Here is a 21750-nt window from a genome sequence, read left to right on the forward strand (position 1 = left end):
CTGTCAGCACCACTTGCTTCCATTAAGTAGCAGACAGATCTGGTTAAGCTTCAGGACAGACAGAAACTTGAGAGTCTGCTGATTTATTCATCTGCACCCAATGTTTATGTTTCATGACAAAATTACCTTTGTATTCACATTATACTGTGATATCTTGAGAGGCTGGGAGCTTTTCTCTTGGATCTTTGGAGGTGTGGGTTCAGTAATTGAAGAAATTATGCTTTCTCACTTAAATTCAGTGTATTCAGTCTTCTTTGGCAGGTCTTATTTCTTGCCGACAGAAGTTAAACTTCTCTGTCAACCTAAATCATGTCTCTCCCCACATGCACTGTTCCCCCTCCCCTTCAGCTCTCTGACTAGGGCAATCAGCTGTTTTGTTTCAGTTGAGCAGCAGTCATTGTCCTGACTGCCCTGCTGGCTTACTTTGGGACTTGTAGTCTTTTACTGAATGCCATGATGGTCTGTAGTCCTTGCTGCAGCCACAGGGAGGGAATGACTCTACTTCTCATGACATCACAATACATACATGTATTTTTGCAGTTGTCTCTGTAGTCCAGCATTGCACAAGAACTCTAATTCAACTCATTTAAACTGATATCTCACCAAACTCTATATTCTCATTTATCTACCACAGGCTGATCCTTTAGCCACAGCAGGTGTCTGCTCCCAGAATTACAGTATGCTGCCAGAGACTCAAACAGACTCAAGAGGTCACTTTGCAATTTATTATGATAAATCTCTTTTTTTTTTTTGTACATCGATACAGAAATTGCGACATAATATTGGTTTGTGTAAACAACTTTGGACTGAAGCATCAGTCAAAAACAAAAACATAAAGGAAACAGCACAGGCTACGCTAAATCATGGATAAATTACAGGGTGCATGTGAAGCGTTGTCCCAAACGTCTTCTTCCTCCTGTCACCTTGTTGGCAGAGAAGCGGGGCAGGCAGTTCCAAGCTGGAGAATAGAGACTCTGCATAGAGGATTCGTAACTATTCATGTCATAAACACTTACACTAGCATCTCTAAACTGATTTACACTATGTGGACATGAGTATGCACATTTATTACAGCGTATATTAAGGCGTTCAAGATGAATGTGCTTGAAGGTCGCGGTGCAGAGCCTCTATTCTACAGTTTCTGGTCAGTTTCTGGAGTGTGATAGGTCCATTAAATATCAAATAAATAATACTAGAGAAGTAATGCAATAATCTGTCCAGGATTCAAGGAACTGTTTGTAGTTGGCATTTTGCGGATGATGAACAAACAACATGTTAGCCATTTGCACATTTGCCGACAGAAGCTTTTTGACAGCAAAGATTTTGGCAGTGTTCATTTGTAGCTATTGTAACTACACTGACTTTGCAGTTATTAAGTGAACTACGCCACAAGAAAATAAACTGTTCAAGGGTTTGATACTGTCTATATTATTTCCATAAACTATGAGGATCCTTAGAAAAATATTTCATTTAATGCAGCATTGTACTCATACAAAATTAAACAAATAGAACAAGTAGATTTCTCTGTTATTTTTTCACTTTGAATGTGTTGCTACTCCAACTGAAAGACTTTCCATTGCTCCGCCTGTCGTTAATTATTACCAGAGTTTTTTAATAGTGTATTGGTACAATTGTATCATCTCATCTGCATACTTTCATTGTATATAATTTCACATATTCTCTTTACGTTTCTCTTAATACTTAAAGGAGTCCAGAATATGGTTCTGTTACTGTCTTGAGCTTTGTTGACACCCTGAGAATAAATCTTTTGTCAACACAGTTCAAACTTTTCAAATTGCTGATCAAATTACAATTAATTTAATCTCTACTTTCATGACTTCATATCAGTTTTTTTAAGGATCGATTAGCTCTCTAAAGTGATTAAAGTGAGAAGTTGTCTCGAAAAATGAAAATAAAACTTTGTAAGACGTGAAATATGAAAAAAAAAAACAGAAAGGACTTTTGAGAGTGAAGATTTTCGATGTCAAGTGTTTTCAAAACCATATTACAATCATTGTCTTTGTATAATATATACTGTAGATAATATATATATATAGATACTAATACAAAACTTATATTTCTAAAGGTGGCATGCTTGAGCAGGCAGTGAAGAGAAGAGAGACAAGGCATACCCCTCCTTTCTTATGATTTAAATGCTTTCACTTTCACTACATGGAGACACATGTTGTAGCAGAGAGGCCCTAAACAAGTTTGAGTTTTGAACTTTTGCGTGACTAAATGATAAAATTAATTAAGAAATGGTTATTGGTAAATAAAGGTAAAGAGATAAGATGCAGCATTTTGGAGGGGAAACAGAACTCAGTGAAAAAGTTCTTTTTCCTATGTTTCTTCTCCTCTCCTCCACTCCTCCAGTGCCCAATCCCATCCCTCTGCTCTCTCTCTTCTGTTCGCCTTGTTCCTCTGCTCCCAAACCAACACATAACCATGCTTCCCCCTTTATTTTTCTTCTCCTCCCGTCTCCTCACGGCCTTCACTGGCGGTCATCATCTATCATCTCAAACAGGGCCTGCAGCAGTCGGTCATCTCTGTGCCTGTATGGCTTGGTGCTGTAGAAGCCGTCAGTGTAGTCACTGTAGACACTGTCCTCGGGGCCCCGGTACTTGTTGATCATATCCAGAGCCTGGTACAACGTCTGAGGGGGGAGTCTTGTCGCGGGGGGAGAGAGGCTCCGGCCCGGCTGCTGCTTCCTCCAGGCGGAGGACGCTCTGGCTGCTGACTGTGGCTGCTGCAGGGCAGGGGTCTGCCTGTTGAAGGCTGTCTGAAGGAGGCGCAGCAGGGCCAGGGAGGGGGAGTAGGGTGGATTTGAGGGCTTTTTGGGCTCCTTCTCTGGATTGGAGGGAAGGGAGCTGTGTGCAGTGTCAGTCTTTGGAGGTGGATAGGCCTGTGTGGGCTCCTGTGTCACCAAATAGACAGAGAAGAGACTGGTTATTCATGTGCAACAGAATGTGTATCTAAAGATAGACAACATAAGTGTACTGTTTTTTGTTTCATAATGCAGTTTTATAATATGTATGAAAAAAATCAATGCAGTCCCAAAGCATCTGTACGGTGACCTATTTTTCTATTTATTGAGTTGGCTCTATTGTCCAGCACAATGGATCCATACTTTTGCACTACTGTGATAAAAAGTACTGCAGTTTCTGCACTGTTGACCAAAGTATGAATGAAAACTCTCTCAAATTTAAAATAAAAGTGAATGCTTTCAGTTCATATGTCATGGAAAACACATTTTAACCCCTTGAAGCCAGTAATATTCATTCTATGCCTGTAATGTCAATTCAATTTCATATTCTGTCACCTTAACACAGGGTGTGGCATATTATAATTTGCAATTGTATCAGTGACATTGGTTAGCTATTAAGTAATGATCTTGTATTAATTCAATTCTATTAATATATAGCACAAGCTCAGTAATTGCCTTAGAGGGTGTAACAACAAAGAGTAAGGTCCCACCGAGATTTGAACTCGGATCACTGGATTCAAAGTCCAGAGTGCTAACCATTACACCATGGGACCATCTGTTATAGTAGTGTCTGTTAGTGTGACTTACAGATCAAAACCAAACAAGGTCCATTTAATGTCCTGGTAATCTAAAATATTAATCTGAAGATATAAAGACCCTACTGGTTGATAATTTGCAGATTTTACTTAGATTTTTGCAAGTATGTCTTACTGGGATTCATACAAGACTGTCGTTGTTACTTTGTTGCGCCTGTAACCACACCCAGCAGTGATGTCACCAAGTGCTGACACACCATGGAGTGTGCTGCTAAATGACTGCAGTAAGATGAGTAGTTAAACACAAAAACAAGATTTTCAGGTTTTCACATCAGTCAGATCACATCTTGATTAGTCTCGCTTGTTCTCACTTTCCCTCATGGTTTCCCTGTGTCGTTAGTTCCTCTTGCCTTTGTATATTTCCCTCCTGTTTTCTATTCCACTCGTCTTTTATCAGTCTCATTTATTCGTCCCTGATCCCAGAGTCTTCCCTGCCACTGTTGCCAGATTGGAAATATTAAACTATCGTACCAGAGGTTCAAAATTATTGTATTTTGAGAAAAGTTTTCCTACGGCCGTCACATTCACAAGAACGAATAGGTTCAATTTCTAACTTTAGTAAACAAATATTTAAACATCTTTTGACACATCTACAAATCTACCTGTACCCACTGCCTTAGAGAGATGCTACTTCTCAGTCTACACGGCTCAGCGCACAGCTGACGTCCAATTTTTTTTGTGTTTACGAAAACAAACAGCAGCGGTGGGTGCTCGATGAACATGACCTGAATGTGGCCTACACCTAACGTGATTAGCTGTACGAGAAGTGAGAAGTGATGCGTAAACACGGATGTAAGGGCCAGAATATGAGTTGAAATGAGACGTGTAAACTAAACTAGGTGCTTATTGTAAGTGTCACAATGGTCAAATTATAGTACATTGTGGCAATTTTGGAATTCTTGCTTGTAAATCCAACAGAGGGCAAAATTATTGTACAAATACGATAATCATCATACATCTGCCAACACCGTTTCCTGCATACCTGTTCTGTTTTGGCCTTGTTTGCGTCACCCTTGTTTTCTCTTACACATCTTTGAATGTTAGCCAGTCCCTGTTTCCCTCCTTTGACCTGTGTCCTCCGACCCCAGCTGTGTCTGGTACTTGTGATTAGTTCCCTGTATGTATATACTCGTGTTTCTCCCTTTGTTCTTTGTCAGTTTGTCTGTTATCACCACTGTGTTCCCTGCTGTGATCACACCTGAGCTCTTCCATGTGATCCCTGTGTGTTCCTCCTGTTTTCATGGTTGGTTTTCAGTTTAATTTTTATCCGTATTTTTTTGGTACTTAGAGTTTGTTAACAGCTTGTTTTATTGGGATATTTTTACATTAGCATTGAAGCCCGCTTTTCCTTTGAACAACCTTTTGTTCTGTGTTTTCTCATCTGAACTCATACTTGACAAATGACATTCCCATCGGCCTTAGCTGTACTTTGTCTTTTATGCTAATTGGCAAATGTTAGCATGCTAACATGCTAAATTAGGATGATGAGCATTGCCATCATTTTATCTGATAAAAAATCAGCATGTTAGAATTGTTGTTGTGACCATGTTAGCATGCTGGACATTAGCATTTAGCCCAAAGCACTGCTCTGGTCTTATTCCAATATCATATAACCTTTACCTTTTATTATTAAGTGTAACTACAGTGTCTCTACCTTAATCCCTTAAATTTATGGGTCTTATTAGACATGACACCCACATTACTAGAACACAGCATATAGCTGCTTGCACTCCTTTCCTCTAGGCCAACATTTGAATCAGGTTTTTGTGTTATGCAACAAGAAAAAAAAAAAGCTTGTATAGGTTCTCTTTGAAAAAGAAAAAGAAAAACAGGAAGTCACTCCAGGCACTCCCAAATACAGTAAGAAACATATCCGGGAGGAAGGAAATGGCTAAATCATTTAAAAAGCATGTTGTAGCCACCGTGGGTCTTCGCCAGGGCTTTTAAAAACCAAAAGACCCGATGAAGACCTATAGTGGTCGAAACATGTTGGCTCTTTGATGCATTTTTCTGATACTTTGCAGGCTTTTCTGTAGTTTAAATTCTGCTTTAACTTCTGCCCTGTACTCACCTCCATCATGTCATCCATATGTTCCACACCACGGCGGTCATTCTGCACAGCGTTGTAGGGAATGTACACTCTCGGTTTCTTCATGTGCTCTGGCTTCTCTGACGTCCCATGAAGAATCAGCTTCCAGTTCAAAATCCGACCCTCGTTCTGCATGCGGCCCGACTGTGACAGGAAATCATGTTGGTTAGATCTCTCAGGAAGAACTGGCAGCAGCTCTGCAGTTCTACAAACTTGCCAAATATGTGTGTAACTCACAGTATCTGTGATCTTTAGGGTCCATTTTCCAGCGGGGTCTTCTCCCCATGTATGGACAGACATGAAGTCCCAGTTTCTGAATCCATTGGAAGACGTGTCCCTCTCTCGCTCAGCCAGTAGCACAGTACTGGTACCTGATGGTAAATTCAAACAGATAAATCAGCTGAAGACTTAGTTGTTTTACTCAAATATGTGTATGTTTGTGCGTGTGTGCACATTTCTAACCTGCTGGGGAGGTGAGTGTTATGTGCAGGTCCCCTCTCCTGGTGTATTCGATACTAGCCTCCACCTGCACGTGCTCCAGTGAGCGGACTGCGTTCTCCTGCCCCGAACAGGCTTTGGTTGGAATCTCTATAGTGATCTCCCCTGCTGCTTTCATCTCCCTGTGGGATGCATTAAAATAGCTGCGAATGAGACACACAAACAGCTCTCCCTGCAGTTTCCTGACATGTTCTTGCTGCAGGGTGGAAAAAAAAACATACTGCTGCACCTACTGCACATATTATTGTGAGATAGTTCAGTGACAAGTTTGGGAAATGTTAAGCACATCAGAAGCAAACATAAGATGCATAGACAGATTTGGTCATTCATTTGCAAAAACAGTTAATCCCCGTCTCTCTCAGACATGAATGAAAGGATTTCCGTGTTCAAGCTGGCATAAAGCTGGAGGGGGTTGTAGACCACTAAGCATTGACGGAAATGTAGAGTCAAATCCTCGGGATTAGACAGGGATGTAGCAAGGTAATGGGGAAACTGGGTGTCAGTGCTATTGAGTCTCATAATCCAAAGCAAATTGCAAAGTGGACACTTAAAGGAAGACAGAGTTTGGCTGGATGTAGCTGCTGTCTAAAGGTGGAACAAAATCAATAGGTCATTTCAAGGACAAAGTGCAGCTGTTGAGCTGTAGCTCTCGATTTCCTCGGGTCATTAATCCACAAAGGAGTGCAAACAGAACATCTGTTGAGACAACGGACGGGGACTTATTTTGTTTGAGTTTTTGTCTGTGCATGGCACCTTTTGGATTTAGATGTATAATCTTATTGTTTAACAATTAGCATTTATGAGTGTTGATAATTGACCTCAAATTTAAATGCTCTCAGCTGTCATCACAAAGAATCATGTTTTCTTTTTGTTAATTTCACAGGAAGCCCTCCCAGGTTTAGGACTTGTTATTGTCATGACTGACTCAAAAAGCAACAGATGTGTCTTTAATAACACAGAGAGTTTCATCTGTTTCTTTTGTAGGACCTAAAATTCAGGACAAAATGAAAAAAACGTCTATCTCTTACTTTTAGGGGCGGAGCCAGCTGTTGTTAGGGCTCAGCCCAAACCTATGTGGCCCCAGGGAGAATTTTTTTCACACTGAGGGAAACTATATGCGCTGTTTTCATTTATGTCATTTGACATAATAGAATACCTAAAACTCTGTACATTATTTAAAAAGAAACATAGTAGTTATCTACTTGTCTTCATCATTCTGAAACCACAACATAACATATGTGGGGGATGACTTATTTTTCTCCTGCCACTGAAAAAGGAGCAAAAATTGTCTGATGTCATTATTTTATACTTTGGGTCTGTTTCTTGGTTTTGGAGTTTCCGCAATGCTCATCATTTATTACTAGCATACACATCAACCATACCTTATCAAAACCAATTGCTTTGTCGATCATATAACTGCTATCATAACCTTTTGAAACCTGGAATGACATCATAATCTTTCTTGTGTTGTGTTCCAACGCCTTTACGAAGCTATGCAATCCTTGAAACCTAAGCTTATTGGATTGATTTTTTTGAAAACATGGGGAAGAAAGGAAATGACTAATTTGGCATAAAGTGTCAGAGAAATTGCGAGAAATTAGTATTAGGTGACAAGAAATTACCTGAAAATTAGTTTGAACAAATGGGGAGGAGTATTAAAAATATATAAAAAACTTGAGGGAAATGTCCAGAAAATTATATATATATACACACACACACACACACACACACATATATATATATATTTAAAATTATTTTACAGAAAATGTATACATCTAAAATTTTCAGCACTGTAATTTTTTTTAAAATTTCTAATGAATTTTTGGGCCATGTCTTGTTAGGTTACTCATTGCTTCTCCCCATGTTTTTGAAAGTGATCAAACCAGTTTGCTCAGGTTTCAAAGGGTTAAATTATATACATGGTCAAAATGTGCATGCAAGTGACAATCCCATACATGAGACTGCCACGTTTGCACATACTGTATTGTGCAGCTATGTGTATCCTTTAAGAACCAGGAAACCTGGGCCATTGGCAAAGCAACAAACAAAACTCAAAAGGTAGACGAGAGCAGCTACGAGACATTTACATACCTGGGCTGGAAGGAATCATCCCTGACGATGCACTGCTTCTTTTCAGGCACATGCTTCCAGGTGGCTGGGTCAGCGAGGTCCACCAGGGCTTTAGCATTGAGAAGGCCGAAGCCAAAGCGGCTGTTGACCATCAGTCCTGCTCCGTTCCTCTTCCAGCCTGGGTTATTGGCCAAAGGATCAAACTCTGAGGTCCAGACCACAATGTGCTGCAGGTCTCTCCAGGTAAGATCTGGACTGAGGGGGGAGATAGACAGGGAGGCAGACCAGTGAGTGTTTTTTGCTAAAGTATCAATAAATCCATTGTATGTTGCATGAGGAATATCACATGCAGTTTGTTAGCATCAGGTGTTGGATTTGCAGTGCTGCATACTTTTGTTCCAGTGCCAGAGCAAATATTCCAGCAGCCAAGGGAGCAGAGGCTGACGTTCCCGTGTGAGTCTGAGTGCACTCATTGTGCAGATCAGCACTTGTCTGAAAACAAGATAGCAAAAATCACATGAAAAAGAAATTCATAATTAAGATAACTTGAATACTGAACAGTATTTTGCATGAGAGGCATAAGAAAAAATAAATTACAGGAGAAAGATTTATTTCATGCAACAGGTGACCTATCTGTCCATCACCAGCTATTCCAATTGGCATGAGTGTGGCCACCTCTTCCAAATTTGTGCCACAGTTTCAAAGTGAACACTCAAGATTAGTTTCAATAATTCAGAATCTGACCAAAAGTTTCCCCTTCAGTTTATGAGCTATGATGTAGAATAAAGTGTTTTTTTTCAGAACATTATGATGTCACAGTGAAGCTGACCTATAACGTTTTAAATATAAAATATCATCACTTAATCATTTTTATTCTATTAGACATCTGTGTATAATGCTGTCATTATTAGCATATGAATGAAGGAATTGCCAAAAACATGTTTTGTGAGGGCACAGTGACCTTGATCTTTAACCTTTGTTCTAATCAGTTCATTGTTGAGTCAAAGTGGACGTTTTTGCAATACTTAATTTCCTCAAATGCGTCTTAAGATATTTAGTTCACAGGAATGGGACAGGCAGACAGTCGAATGTACAGACAACATAAAAACATAAGGCCTCTGGCCACAGCTGTCGCCAGTGCAGAGACATAAAAATGCCTGGCCCTAATACTCTTTCCTGTTTGAATAACATGAAATGTCCCTTAATCAAAACTACTTTACTTTATTTGACACAACATGATGTTGCAAAATGTGACCGGACATAAAAACATAACAGGCATGGTTACTTACTATCCTTTGGTCGGTGTAGTCTCCGCTGCTGTATGCTGTCGCCAGAGTGGAGGAGCACTTCTCTGCGTACCATGGGGACAGACCCTGCTGGGAGGCGCTGCTGATTGAGATGGTGTAGATGCTGTCTGTGTAACCGTCACAGTCACAGTTATCGCCCTGGCGCCCACCATTACCTGATGCCCAAACAAAGATAGAGCCTTTCCCACCACGGCCCTGCAGAACACAAGACAGAGAGAGAGCTGAAGACAACAACAAACACTAGATATGTTGTTGTATCAGATTCTCCCCTGTAGCTTACAAACATACTGCTGCAATGCTAGAAAAATGAAAAATACAAAGATCGTTTTATGCTTTTTGGTGTAATACTACTAGGGAGTGCACTGTCCAATACAAATCATTGCTGATTGTTCTTATTGATTCTGTGGAATCTGATTCCCGTCACTGCTGCAGATAATAGCTCCCATTATCAACCTCAGTCTGAAATGACATCAGCTGTCTGTAAATAAAAAACGTCTGTCTTTTCATTTACCTTCTGGATACCGTATTCAAAAGCCTTCTGGGCCAGGCGGCCTGGGCCCTCCACTGTCTTGCCATCATCGTTGGGTCCCCAGCTAGCGCTGTAGATGTCCACATGATTTGGATTGAACCCAATAGAGCTGGCTTCAATGGCATCAGTCACAATCCCATCCAGCATACGAATCCCTGAGTACAGAGATGCAGGAATATTAGAGGCCCAGTTAACCTTTTAGATATCTTTTGATTTGTTTAACTGTATTTGTATTTCCGTAACTGTATTTGTTTTGGTTTGATTTCAGTGCTTCAATTAAGCTTTTGAATGCATTTAAATCCCAGAACGCAGTGACAGCAAACAGAGCTGAAACAATTTTACCCTTAATCACATCTTTCATAAACATACACAGATTTAACCCTTTGAGACCTGAATTTTGGCCTGATTGCTTTCAAGGAATTAAGAAGAAGGTAATGAGTAACTTTACAAGAAATGACCGAAAGTATTGGCAAGAAATTAGTAAAAATCACCAGTAAAAAAAAAAAAGTAAAGTAAAAAACAAAGATCTAAAGAGAAGTGTTAAAAATATATCTTTTTCTTGGTTTTTTTGTTAATTTTTATAACAATTTTCCTTTTCTCTCTCTTGTTTTCTTTTAAATATTATTTTCCTTGTCATCTTTCACTAATTTCAATTTGTGGGACATTTCTGTCAAGTTGCTCATTGCCCTCTTCTACGTTTTCAAAATAAGGCAAACTGTTTGCTCGTGTTTTGAAGGTTTAAATGCTTCTGAAAGGTGTATAAATGCATTACAAGAAAACTGACGTCAATCCATGATTAAAAGGGTTAAACAAACATTAAATGTGATGTAGCATGCTCAGATACAAAAAAACATTCACGAAAAAGAGCTCTTACCTCCAACTTTGGAGTTGAACGCCACTCCAACACCACACTTGTTGTTGTCTGCCTGCATAGCGATCTCCCCAGCACACCTGGTCCCATGTCTGAGAACAAATTACATATTCAATACACAATAATTTAAATGATCATTTGTGTTTTTATCACTAATCCTGCAGTACATCCATTAGGTCAGAGCTCTATTATTGGGTGTGATTTTGTAGAAAATATTACGTCTGTTTGGTTTGGAAAGAAATGGTCTTTCCCATGTGCTGCTTTTGGCAGGAATTTTACTGCTTTGTGCTTCCTTAATGGTTATTATGAACTGTTGTAACCACCCTCATCATTTTGTGGGATGCAAAGCTTATTACAAGAGGCCACTATATTGTTTGATTACATAGCTTCTCTCATAAAAGGTCATGTTTGGAGCAGAAAATATCGCCGGTAATGACAGGGTCGTTGAGGTTCTCTGGTTGTGGCGCTGCAGTTATTCATCTGGAAGAATAGGCTCTGAATCTGTGGAGTATACTGATAACAATAGAGCACAGGGCTGTTGGCGGGGAGAAGTGTGTGTGTGTGTGTGTGTGTGTGTGTGTGTGTGTGTGTGTGTGTGTGTGTGTGTGTGTGTGTGTGCGTGCGTGCGTGCGTGCGTGCGTGCGTGCGTGCGTGCGTGCGTGCGTGTGTGGATGGCAGTGAGCAGAGAGTATGGACTGAGAAACACTTAGAGAGGAGAAGCAGGAGACGCCGTAAACTGAGGTCTTTTTGTGTTGACTTATTTATTATCCTGCTGAAACCTGGATCAACATTACGTTCCTTGAGATGCATTCAGATGTCTTCATGAGTATTTAAATCTTCGAACCCTGAGCAAATTTTCTTTAGAAAACATGGGGAGAAAAGGCAATGAGCAGCTTGGCAAGAAATGTTCCTCAAATTGCAGGAAATTAGTAGATTTGGAAAATTCTTATTTTTTAAAAGTTAGAGTGAAAAAACTAAACTTATTATTATAATTCTATATATTCATAATTATTTTACAGAATAATTATTAAATTAATATTATATTAAAAATAATACTGTAATATCTAATTAATATTTTTAAAAATAATAATTATTATTAATATTATTAAGTACTGCCTTTTTCCCATTTTTTGGACAAAAATGAAGCCAATTTTCTCAGGTTTCAAAGGGTTTATGCAATCAGATGCATTTCCAAGCCACAAAATGACCAGGTAATGTGATGTCACTTCTCAACAGTTCACTCACTTGTTTTCATTAGTGGAGTCGTATCTGGGGAAAGGGTCTGGGTCGTTGTCATTGAAGTCGTAGCTGGCTGCAGGATCCTTCAAAAACAACAGACAGAGAACGATCAGGCTTGACGTCAGCACACATCAGTGACGAAGGCTTTAAACGCACATTTGTCAGGGCCAATCTGCTGTCATGGAGACACATATGATAGGTGACAAGAGCAGAGAGAGAGCGATGTGACCAAGGAGTGAACCGACACATATTGGATAACCCTGAGGATGAAGGGGTGCTTGTCAACAGTTATCTCTTGAAACATTCAGATTGCTTGAAAATGCTGTTTTAGCCAGAGGACTGTGTCATACTTTGACAAACTGCGGGGGTTTAAATGCTAAACCGTGTGTGCTATGACAAGTCATGTCTGCCTTCTGTTTTTATCACTGCCATCCCTTCCCTGCTGCAATATAAAATATAATTAAATGTTCAAATTATGTTCCTATTAAAGGAAAATCAGATGAATGCTCCCTTTCAGTTTCTGGTTCACAGTAACAGCTTTAATATCAGATGCTTGTGATTTTCATTTTAGAATTACTGCCATTAAGTTATGCAAATACACGCCGCTCATACGCCTTGATTGTTAAGGCTGAGCGTCTCGGCTGATTGAGCCTCTTTGATTAATCAGCGTTAACTTAATTACAGTGGGAGTTGTTTCCATCAGCCCTGTTGTCATTCATTATTTCCTTCGCTCCCTCCTTCAATCCTTTTCTTCCTTCGTTCTTTTGCGCTGGTGAAGCGGCGGCTTCTAAGAGCAATGGCACTGTTTGAAACCAAACCACAGATGGGGCTTTTCAAGGCTTTTAGAGTTCCTCTCAATGGGAGGAAACTATGCCAAAATGAAACCTTGTTGGGCTCCAATTCAGTCATGCTCGCTTGCATTGGCTTCTAAGTATCTGCATCCCCTTTTAAGCTGTCAGAGACAAAATATTTTCAAATTCTGCTTCCCTAAATGTGCATATAGTCACAGCAACCTCAGCATCACAGCACAAATTTGCATCCATAAATTGAAAATACTAAGAACCTCTTTGGAGACATTATCATGTAGAAGATCTATTACTGTCTTTATGAATCGCCTTGTAAGGTGTCACCAGCAGCGTTGCTATAGCAACGACAGACCCAGACGACGGAGGCTGTCTCCATGGAAACAATGTCTTACGTAGTTGGAGTAGATGTCTGTGTGATTCCACTCCAGTCCATCATCCAGAACAGTGATGACCACTCCTTTCCCTGTGATGCCTTTCTGCCACACGGGGATCACATGCAGGTCCAGCTTGGGCAGCGAGGAGGACGTCCGTGTGTCTTGCTGGAAGATAAAATTACACAAATGTAATCTGAGCATCTTTAAGCATCATCATATATGTTTAAAAGGTCAGCCAAAGCTCATTCAGCTTGCCTGTTCTTCCACTGACCTTTACAGAAATTCATTACTTGATTGTTTACTTGTTGGCGCCCATTTCTACGGCCACTTGTAGGCAGATTGCTGCCAGAGGGTCATAATGATACTGGCTTAGTGAGTAATACAGCAACTGTGCTGTTACATTTAACCCATGAGATGCCTTACATTGCCTAGACATTTGCTATGTTTCAGCCTCTTCTGGCTCGACTCACATTCAATCCCCATGTCGGATTATTTAGAAATCCCTCTCAGATGCTATAAAATATCACACATAGTGAGTGGGGTGGGTGGGTGGGGAAATTAGCAAAGAGAAGGAGAGTGAGCAGGGCCGAAGCCTGCCTGCTTGGGGAAGAGTATGATTCAGAGCTGGAGACAGCTAAGACTAAAAAAAGAACTCACTTTGCTCTTTGCGCATTATGCACAGACACTGCAGAACGCCACCTCAAGATGTGACTCATCGCTGTGATGTATCGCCCTTTTTTACCCCCCTCTCCTTGGCTTTCACTAACACCCTGCCTTTACTTCTCTTTCTCTCTGGACAGCATCAGCTCCAGCTGACAGTGAACAGAACGCAAATCTCAATGTAAATATGCAGCAGATGTCGTACTTTCACACAATGTGTTTCAATGGCACTTTGCTAGAGAGGATTTCACTCCCAAGCAGCTCATATCTACAGCTTGCCTGTTTTGGTGTAACACCAAATGACTCACTTGTTGATGCTGGCAGCAGCTGAGTGGCCTGTCATGCATAGATTTTAATGGCAAAGGCAAACACACACAACAGCTTATGCAAGTCGCTGTGCAGCTTTTGCAAATAAAGCGAGTGAGCAGACACACACACCAAAGCACAATGAGATCCCTTGATGCACAATTAACACAGACAGACACTTGCATGGATGCTCTCTCTCTCTCTCTCTCTCTCTCTCTCTCTCTCTCTCTCTCTCTCTCTCTCTCACTCACACACACACACACACACACACACACACACACACACACACACACACACACACACACACACAGAACCGTGCAGGCAGGAGGAATTTCAAGCTACAAGTATGAGTCACTCCCTGATTAAATTATCAGGCTCTCACCCGTGATAGATAAAGACACTCATCCTGTTCTTGGGCCCATTTTTTCGCCCCCTCTGCCGTGCCCCCGCCACACAGCTCCGCCCTCACTCTGATGTCGTCAGCCAACTTCACTGTCTCACCTCTACCCCTTCCCCTCATTATCATATCTCCATTTACAAAACTCTAGAGGTAAGAAAATAACAACATAAAAGTATAGTGGCTAATGTAAAAAAGGTGAAACCTGAAATTCTTTTCTTCTCAAGTCATTTACCTGTTTCTACATACTGCAGCTTTGTCCTTGATGGAGAATGAATCACGATGCTTTAGCTGAACTGTAACGTGGCCCTTTCAGTGACATGGACGCAGGCTGATGTGGAAATACAATAAGCGGCACTTTACGGCCAATTCCATTAGTGTCATCATCCCTCATCGGTAAAAATGATTCATCTCAATTTGTTTTCTTATTCCCCCCACAAGCGCATGACTCATGTTCGGTTAGTGCAGGTGCAGAGAAGTGGAGGCTGGGGGAAGGTAATGTGAACCTCCCTCTCTTTCCCGAATGCACACACAAACACTGATGCAGCACACATTTACATACACTTCCTCATTTTCTGTCAAACCAGTTCCCAGCCCGATGATATAACAACTGCTCAGACTGACACGATTAGCCTATATTAATCCTACTGATGTCATATTTAATATAATAGCAGAGATCATATCTGTTTTCTGCAGCTTAACAGATTGTGGTGAATGTGATGGGATCTTTGTCTCAGACCTGCTGTTTTCCACATGACTTTTGCAAGAGGACAATTTGCTTGATTTGCCGATTGATTTCGATAAATGGTCATTGTAACATGTCAGGATAAATATATTGTGGTTATATAACGACAACATGTGATCATACTTACAGTACAGTCACTTATTATGGTGTTTAGAGTAAAAACAATTAATATATTGAAAAAGTATTTCACAGCTAGCAAGATGGTCCTTTGACAAAACTGGGCTGTCAATGCAGGAGAGACACAAATATGTGAAACTGGTGCTATATATCCAGAGACAATAGAGGAGAAATACTTTTGCATTCGCTTTTGCTCAAGAAGTAGAAAACCTACAACTACCAGAATGCATAGCAAAATACTAAACACAGTAAAAGAAACTTGGTGCATATTTGATCAGCACTGCCTAGTTTTATCATTTGATCGTAGCTCTGTCTGCCTCAATTTTTACAATACAGGAGCTTGCATCTTGTTAACAAATTCTTGTTTTACAGCCAAACAGTGCACTAAAATATGTTTGTGAACACATTTTAGGCAAAAAAAGGCAATATAGTGGCAGAGTCTTGGTTTATATTTGATTAGCACCGCCTAGTTTTACATTTTGATTTGAGCTTGGGGTGGGGGTGGGGGTCTCTTTCTTGATCTGCTTCTATACTCCTTGGTCATTCATGAAATATGAGCAAAAAAAATAGTTTGTAAAGTGTTTGCAGAAGGAAATTTGCATGCATTCTGGCATTTATCAATATGTTAGAAGCTCCGATCTGTTCGTAGGTGCTAACAAAATCTACATCGTGTTTGTGCTCCGTTATGTTCACAATACACGGATGCCTTTGAAACACATTAAACTTGACAAAAGAGTGGAAATATAACACATTTTGATAAATTAGTTGGAAAAATGAGCAGGAAGATCTGAGTGCTGCAGCTCATTTACACATACTACCCACAGTGTTATGATACAAAGCTGGTTGAAAATCAGCACAGTATCCCTTTGACCGATTAGTCAGTCAAAAGAAATCAGCAATTTTTTTTTTTAAATAATTGATTCATTGGTTAACTAATTTTGTTTGCTGCCTTTTCTCATTGGATTTAATTATGAATTAAACATATTTGGACTGTTGATCAGATGAAACAAACAAACAAAAAAATCTAAACAAAACAAGACGTGAACCTTTACCTACTATTTTCTCTGTTTTTGGACGCATTATGGACTAAAAACCACAATTTGCAGACTAAAGGATAATAAAAATTGTTGCAGCCCTAATAGGTTATCTTGGGGTTTAATTCTTGGTTTGATCTGGTATGATAAAAAGCATCCAAAATAATCACTCCATTGTGTGTGTCCAAACACTTGTAGTGTAGTTTGTGTGTGCTGTGGTCAATGGGACTATCGCAGAGTTCATTCTAAGCTTATGGGTCATAATCAGCAAAGATGTCATTCAAAGTGGTAAAAGTTGGGGTCAGCCTTCGGTCAGGATAAAGTGAATGTGTTAGTAATGGAACTGGAGGAGGATGCACAGCTGTGACAATCTACTGTTCTCTGCTGATACTTGGCCTCAATGACCTAAACCATCCCATTCAGGGTAAATTGGGACTTAATGCACAGAGCTCTACTCTACTCCATCCTGCTGGATTATAGCCTCTCCACCCCTCTTATCTCCACACGGACTGTTACCAATTAAGCAAATGGCTCTTTTGGCTAGAGCTGCTTGATAGCATGCTATTGTTTCATTGTTTTCATGTTTATTTTGGGTGGGTGATTGTGGTTATGGAAGAGTAGTACGTGTTTGCTGCATTCCTAACAGCTGCATTTCTGCACGCATGCATGCAAACTGACACAGCCCTGTGCACGTGTGAATGCACATACAATGCTAATACACACATGTATTGCAAACACAGTCGATAGCCTCCTGCTGGAGGAAGGAGGTCCCTGTGAGGACAAAACAGTAAGGAGCTATCCAGCACTCGTAGGGCTTCACAGTCTCAGGGGAGAATAGACCAGCTGCATGCAAACAGAGGGCTCAACCAGACAAAACAAGTACACAGCATATGACCAGTAGGCTGGATGTCAACTCAAATCTGTGGTTTATGGAGCTTCAGAAAAAACAGTGTTCAAATACTTTCTAAAAATGTGTCAAGACATCTATAAACCAGCAAGATTAATTGTTGAGACACTTGTTGAATTTCTCAAATTATCAGTACTGTGGAAGACAATCTGCTGCTTTGTATTCATGGATTACATGCCAGGGGCCCCTTCACCTGCAAAATGTCTCAATGTAACATGTACTGACCATGTAGAGATATAAAATTACTGCAAAGAAATTTCAATGAGACACAAAATAATCCTACAGAATAACCAAAACAAAGCCAATGATCACAAGGATACACATAAAAAATTAAAAATGGGCAAAACAATGACGAAGAGACCACTAAAATGGCCCAGACAAACCCTAAAAGACACTAAATGACTATGAGACACAAAACTACCAAAAAAAGGACACAAAATGGTCACAAAGAGACACAAAATAACTACAAAAAAATGGGCCAAATAAACCCCAAAAGGCACAATTGGACTGAGACACAAAATAACCAAAAAGACACAAAAGAACTACAAAAATGAACAAAACAAACCCAAGAGACAGACAATGACTACAAACAGAGACAAAATGCCAAAACAACCAAAAAAACAAAAACAAAATGACCACATAAAGACCCAAAATGAACATAATGAGACATAGACCCATCAAAAATTCATTAAGACAACAAGGGTAAATGATACAAAGAAAGAGACAAAACCACCATAAAGTCTGAGTGTCGTGCTCCTTTGTAGGAGAGGTGGTGGGGCCTTTTGCATATCTGTGCCCAGGGGCCCACTGGCTCATAGTCCGCCCTTGTTCATGTTGTGCGTGCGTGATAATGAAGCCTTATTGGAGACTCACCAGGTACCACTGTTGGTTCCACATGGGATCGTCAAACAACTTATCCACTGGGCAGTCCCTGCATCCCCCGAGGGATGCTCGCTTGTTGCGACGTTTCTCATACTGCTGCTCTGCCCACAGCACCTGCACACGGACAAGAGGAGACATTTCTTTATGAATCTTTTAAAATTAGACAAAAAAAGACTGTCCACAGAGGAGGATGTGGTAATAGCCACTCACCCGATCATCCTCCGACAGCCGCCTGGTGATGTGGCTGGCACTTCGTTTCATTCTGCTAGGTTGATTGCGGTGTTTGAACAAGAAATGGTCTTCCAGGGCCCCGATCTGCAGAGAGGGAGGCATGAGACAGCCTGAATATTTGATAGGAAATGACATAATAGCAGCCATCTGGTCGCTGAAGCCCATTGCACAGGTCTAGAAACATTATTATCTCTCACAAAAAGCCTTAGGAATTCAGTCCGGTGGGTGGGGAGCAAAAGAGAAAACAGTTGGCTCACTCAGACAGTAAATGCTTTCATCACTACAGTGTTACATCGAAATCCCTAGTCTTTATTTAATCATGTGTAACAGGGTGTGGTATTTTTTAAAATCATGAACAACGTGGAAATTGATGTGTTCTATTTCTATTAATTACAATTATAAACAAACAAAGCACAATGCACAGGGCCTTCAGGTGTGTATGCTTTTTTTTTGATGATTTGGGAAACTAAAGTATGTAAAATCCACATTTATGCCATGTACTGATGCTCAGCAGCTAAAGGGGACCACCACATAAATTATGGATTTCAATATGTTATTTCTATGGCCAAGGAAGGTTCAGTCAGCGTTTGTGAACATGTGGAACTGCTCCATAGAAAATCAATTGGAAACTGATTTTGTTGACCTCCAGAGTGTTTGTTTTCTTTTTCTACAACCAAATTAGATTTTTTTGCTACGGTGGTGTTCTCAGTTCTAAAACATAAAATGTTCCTAAATACTAAAACAGTCCCCTGGGTGCCCCTCATACCCCTTTTTCCACCAAATTAGCTCTGGTTCTTTTCGGGATTCTTGGAGCCATGGTGCAATCCAGCGAACCAGCAGAAGTGAAATCCAGTTTTGCACAGAGCCATTGTAATCTATGTGTCATCAACAGAGGGTGTTGCACAATGCACAACAGAAATTAACAGCAGCAAAATTGCAGATTACACTGATGACCTGCTCTGAATGGTTCAAAATTAGGCGCGCAAACTGGAATGGAACCAGTCCCATGTTAGTAAAAAAGGGCTATCAGTGTCATCTGTAACATCTTTCCCAATCCATTGTCTATGGAACAGTTGACTTTTTACTCTATAACATAATAGTTTTCCATTTTATTTATATTTATTCATCTTAGGCTCTAGGACTATTGCATGTAAATTATGATAATGGATGTAGCTCACTTTTAAGACTGAATGAGTTAAATCCACAGTTTGTGTGACGTCCAGCTCTTGTTCTTTCAGGGGCTGATGCTTTTAATGCAAATTTGCTTTATTTAAAAATAAGTGTCCTCTAAGATAATATAATGTAAAAACTGGAATTTGAGTTATGTTGGTTCTGGCACAGCAAAGGAAGACAGCATACAGTGAGCTTTAGTATCAGTGACAGCTCAGTTAATCATTGGCCCCTGCTGTTCAGAGCTACAGGTTTCATCCAAATTAATGAGATGTCCCTATGATTCAGACTGAACCCTAATGTATTTGTAGAGTAGAAAACAGCATTAGTCAGTAGTGAAATGATGGGAAAGACAGACATGTACAGAACATGGAAATGAAAACCATAGAGTTATCAGGAGTGTGTAAACAGTGAGTCACGGATTGATTAAAAAACGCTCCTCCTTTCATTTAGCAAGGTGCTGAAAATGCAATGTGTGCTTTTGGGCTATCATAAAAGCAATGAGTTTCCATTGTAATGGCCTTATCGAGCAAAGCAGCCTAATTGATACAGATATTGCCTGGATATTGTAGGCTGTGGGCCTCATTAACATTTCATGATTAATTTTACTTTGATGGTTTCTGTTAAATTAGATGTTTGAAATTAAAATGAGACATTATCCAGGTGCCAAATTGCTTTTATTTCACGCCAAATAAATCATAGCAGTCAAAAACTGCCAGAATACTCATCCTTTTAGAATAATTATAAGCTTTTTGCTCTAGTCTGAACTGGTGATTTGCTTTGTGGAGCCGCTCCGGGACGTGTTGGTGCTTACCTGTCGGACCAGTTTGTAGTCCAGCTCTTTGGCGATCGCCTCTGCCGCGGCCAGTCCGCCTGGGATCTCCACTGCCCACTCGTTCAGGTACTGCCTGTCCCCGTACGTGGACTCCAGCGAGCGGGGAACCACGGAGAAGAGGATGGCGAAAACACAACACATCACCGCTGGACGACATCTCACTTCCATCTCAGGAGGAAATTCAACCAGATGAGAAATAAATATCTAAGTACAAACAGCTTAAATGCTCCTAAGGAAAGCAGATGAAAACTCCGAGATATAAATATTTTGTGGCGATGATAAATAAATATCCTTGTTTTCTGTTTATTCCTTAAGAAACAGCTGGCTGAGATGGAGGGAACGAGTAACTGCGCGTTATTGGTTCGCCAAGGAGAGGAAATACTGGTGATGGGGAGGGCCGGTGTGCGTGTGTGTGTGTGCGTATGTGTGTGTGTGTGTGTGTGTGTGTGTGGTTGCGATGGGGGGTGTACACACGTCAAATTACGGGTGCTCTGACGTCAGTTTAGCGTCTACCTTTGGTAAGATGTGAGTTCGAGTCCCCGGGGGAGAGAGTCTGAACGGGGCGAGGATCCGTCTAAAAATATCCCACTGTTTGTCCCCAGGAGGAGGAGGAGGAGGAGACACGGGGAAGAAAAACACAACAATAAAATGAATCCTAAAACAGAGCTTACTTATACATGCTCATAAATATAAGATGGATCGTTGTACTACAGCCTACATTTACTGTTTATCCACGCGAGACAGTCTTTATAATAGCACCCTGTATCACCAAAGCTGCTCGTTTTCTGTGTTGAAGCTTATCGGTGAAAGAAATTAAATTTGTCTCAATAATAGTACACCTCTCTCCCTCTCTGGCATCATGCTCACGTGTTCGAGTCACCAGAGAGAGGGAGAGAGGGAGAGAGGTTTCAGCACCGCGGACAGCTCCTCGCCCACACCGCAGATTCTCAGCATGTGATGAAACTGACACCAAACACTGGGATGTGAGGGGAAATGGGTCACTACTCCAGCAGCTGAGGAGACTACTATTGCAACAATGCAGAATAATTTAAAATATGTTTATTTGTGGCCCATTAAGAAAAGAGACAAGCACTGAAATAGCCT

The 21750-nt window shown here is 40.5% G+C and overlaps 1 protein-coding gene and 1 non-coding gene across 2 annotated transcripts; both read right to left on the reverse strand.

Moving 5' to 3' along the window:
- Positions 1-710: 710 nt before the first annotated feature.
- pcsk1 (proprotein convertase subtilisin/kexin type 1) lies at positions 711-21022 on the reverse strand. Its single transcript, XM_042495727.2, has 14 exons — positions 20626-21022; positions 18621-18725; positions 18402-18524; positions 13381-13527; positions 12189-12265; positions 10947-11035; positions 10055-10227; positions 9526-9738; positions 8628-8728; positions 8258-8491; positions 6131-6288; positions 5906-6039; positions 5651-5812; positions 711-2914 (listed from the first exon to the last, which is right to left on the reverse strand). The coding sequence occupies exons 1-14, from the start codon at positions 20812-20814 to the stop codon at positions 2492-2494; spliced, it is 2328 nt and encodes a 775-aa protein (XP_042351661.1). The 5' UTR covers positions 20815-21022; the 3' UTR covers positions 711-2491.
- On the reverse strand, positions 3466-3537 carry trnaq-uug (transfer RNA glutamine (anticodon UUG)). Its single transcript has one exon. It is a non-coding gene; the product is annotated as a tRNA-Gln (tRNA).
- Positions 21023-21750: the final 728 nt, after the last annotated feature.

This window comes from Plectropomus leopardus, chromosome 2, assembly GCF_026936395.1.
Source record: "Plectropomus leopardus strain MGB_pleo_1.0 chromosome 2, ASM2693639v1, whole genome shotgun sequence".
In the NCBI taxonomy this organism is placed as follows: domain Eukaryota; kingdom Metazoa; phylum Chordata; class Actinopteri; order Perciformes; family Serranidae; genus Plectropomus; species Plectropomus leopardus.

Bases quoted from the DNA above. Each gene is read 5' to 3' on its own strand.
- pcsk1 (XM_042495727.2), bottom strand. From the start codon at position 20,814: ATGGAAGTGAGATGTCGTCCAGCGGTGATGTGTTGTGTTTTCGCCATC. The intron at 6,289-8,257 runs GTATGTAAATGT...TGCATCCCACAG, and splicing joins GATGATTCCTTCCAGCCCAG to GGAGATGAAAGCAGCAGGGG. The intron at 6,040-6,130 runs GTTAGAAATGTG...ATTTACCATCAG, and splicing joins AACACTCACCTCCCCAGCAG to GTACCAGTACTGTGCTACTG.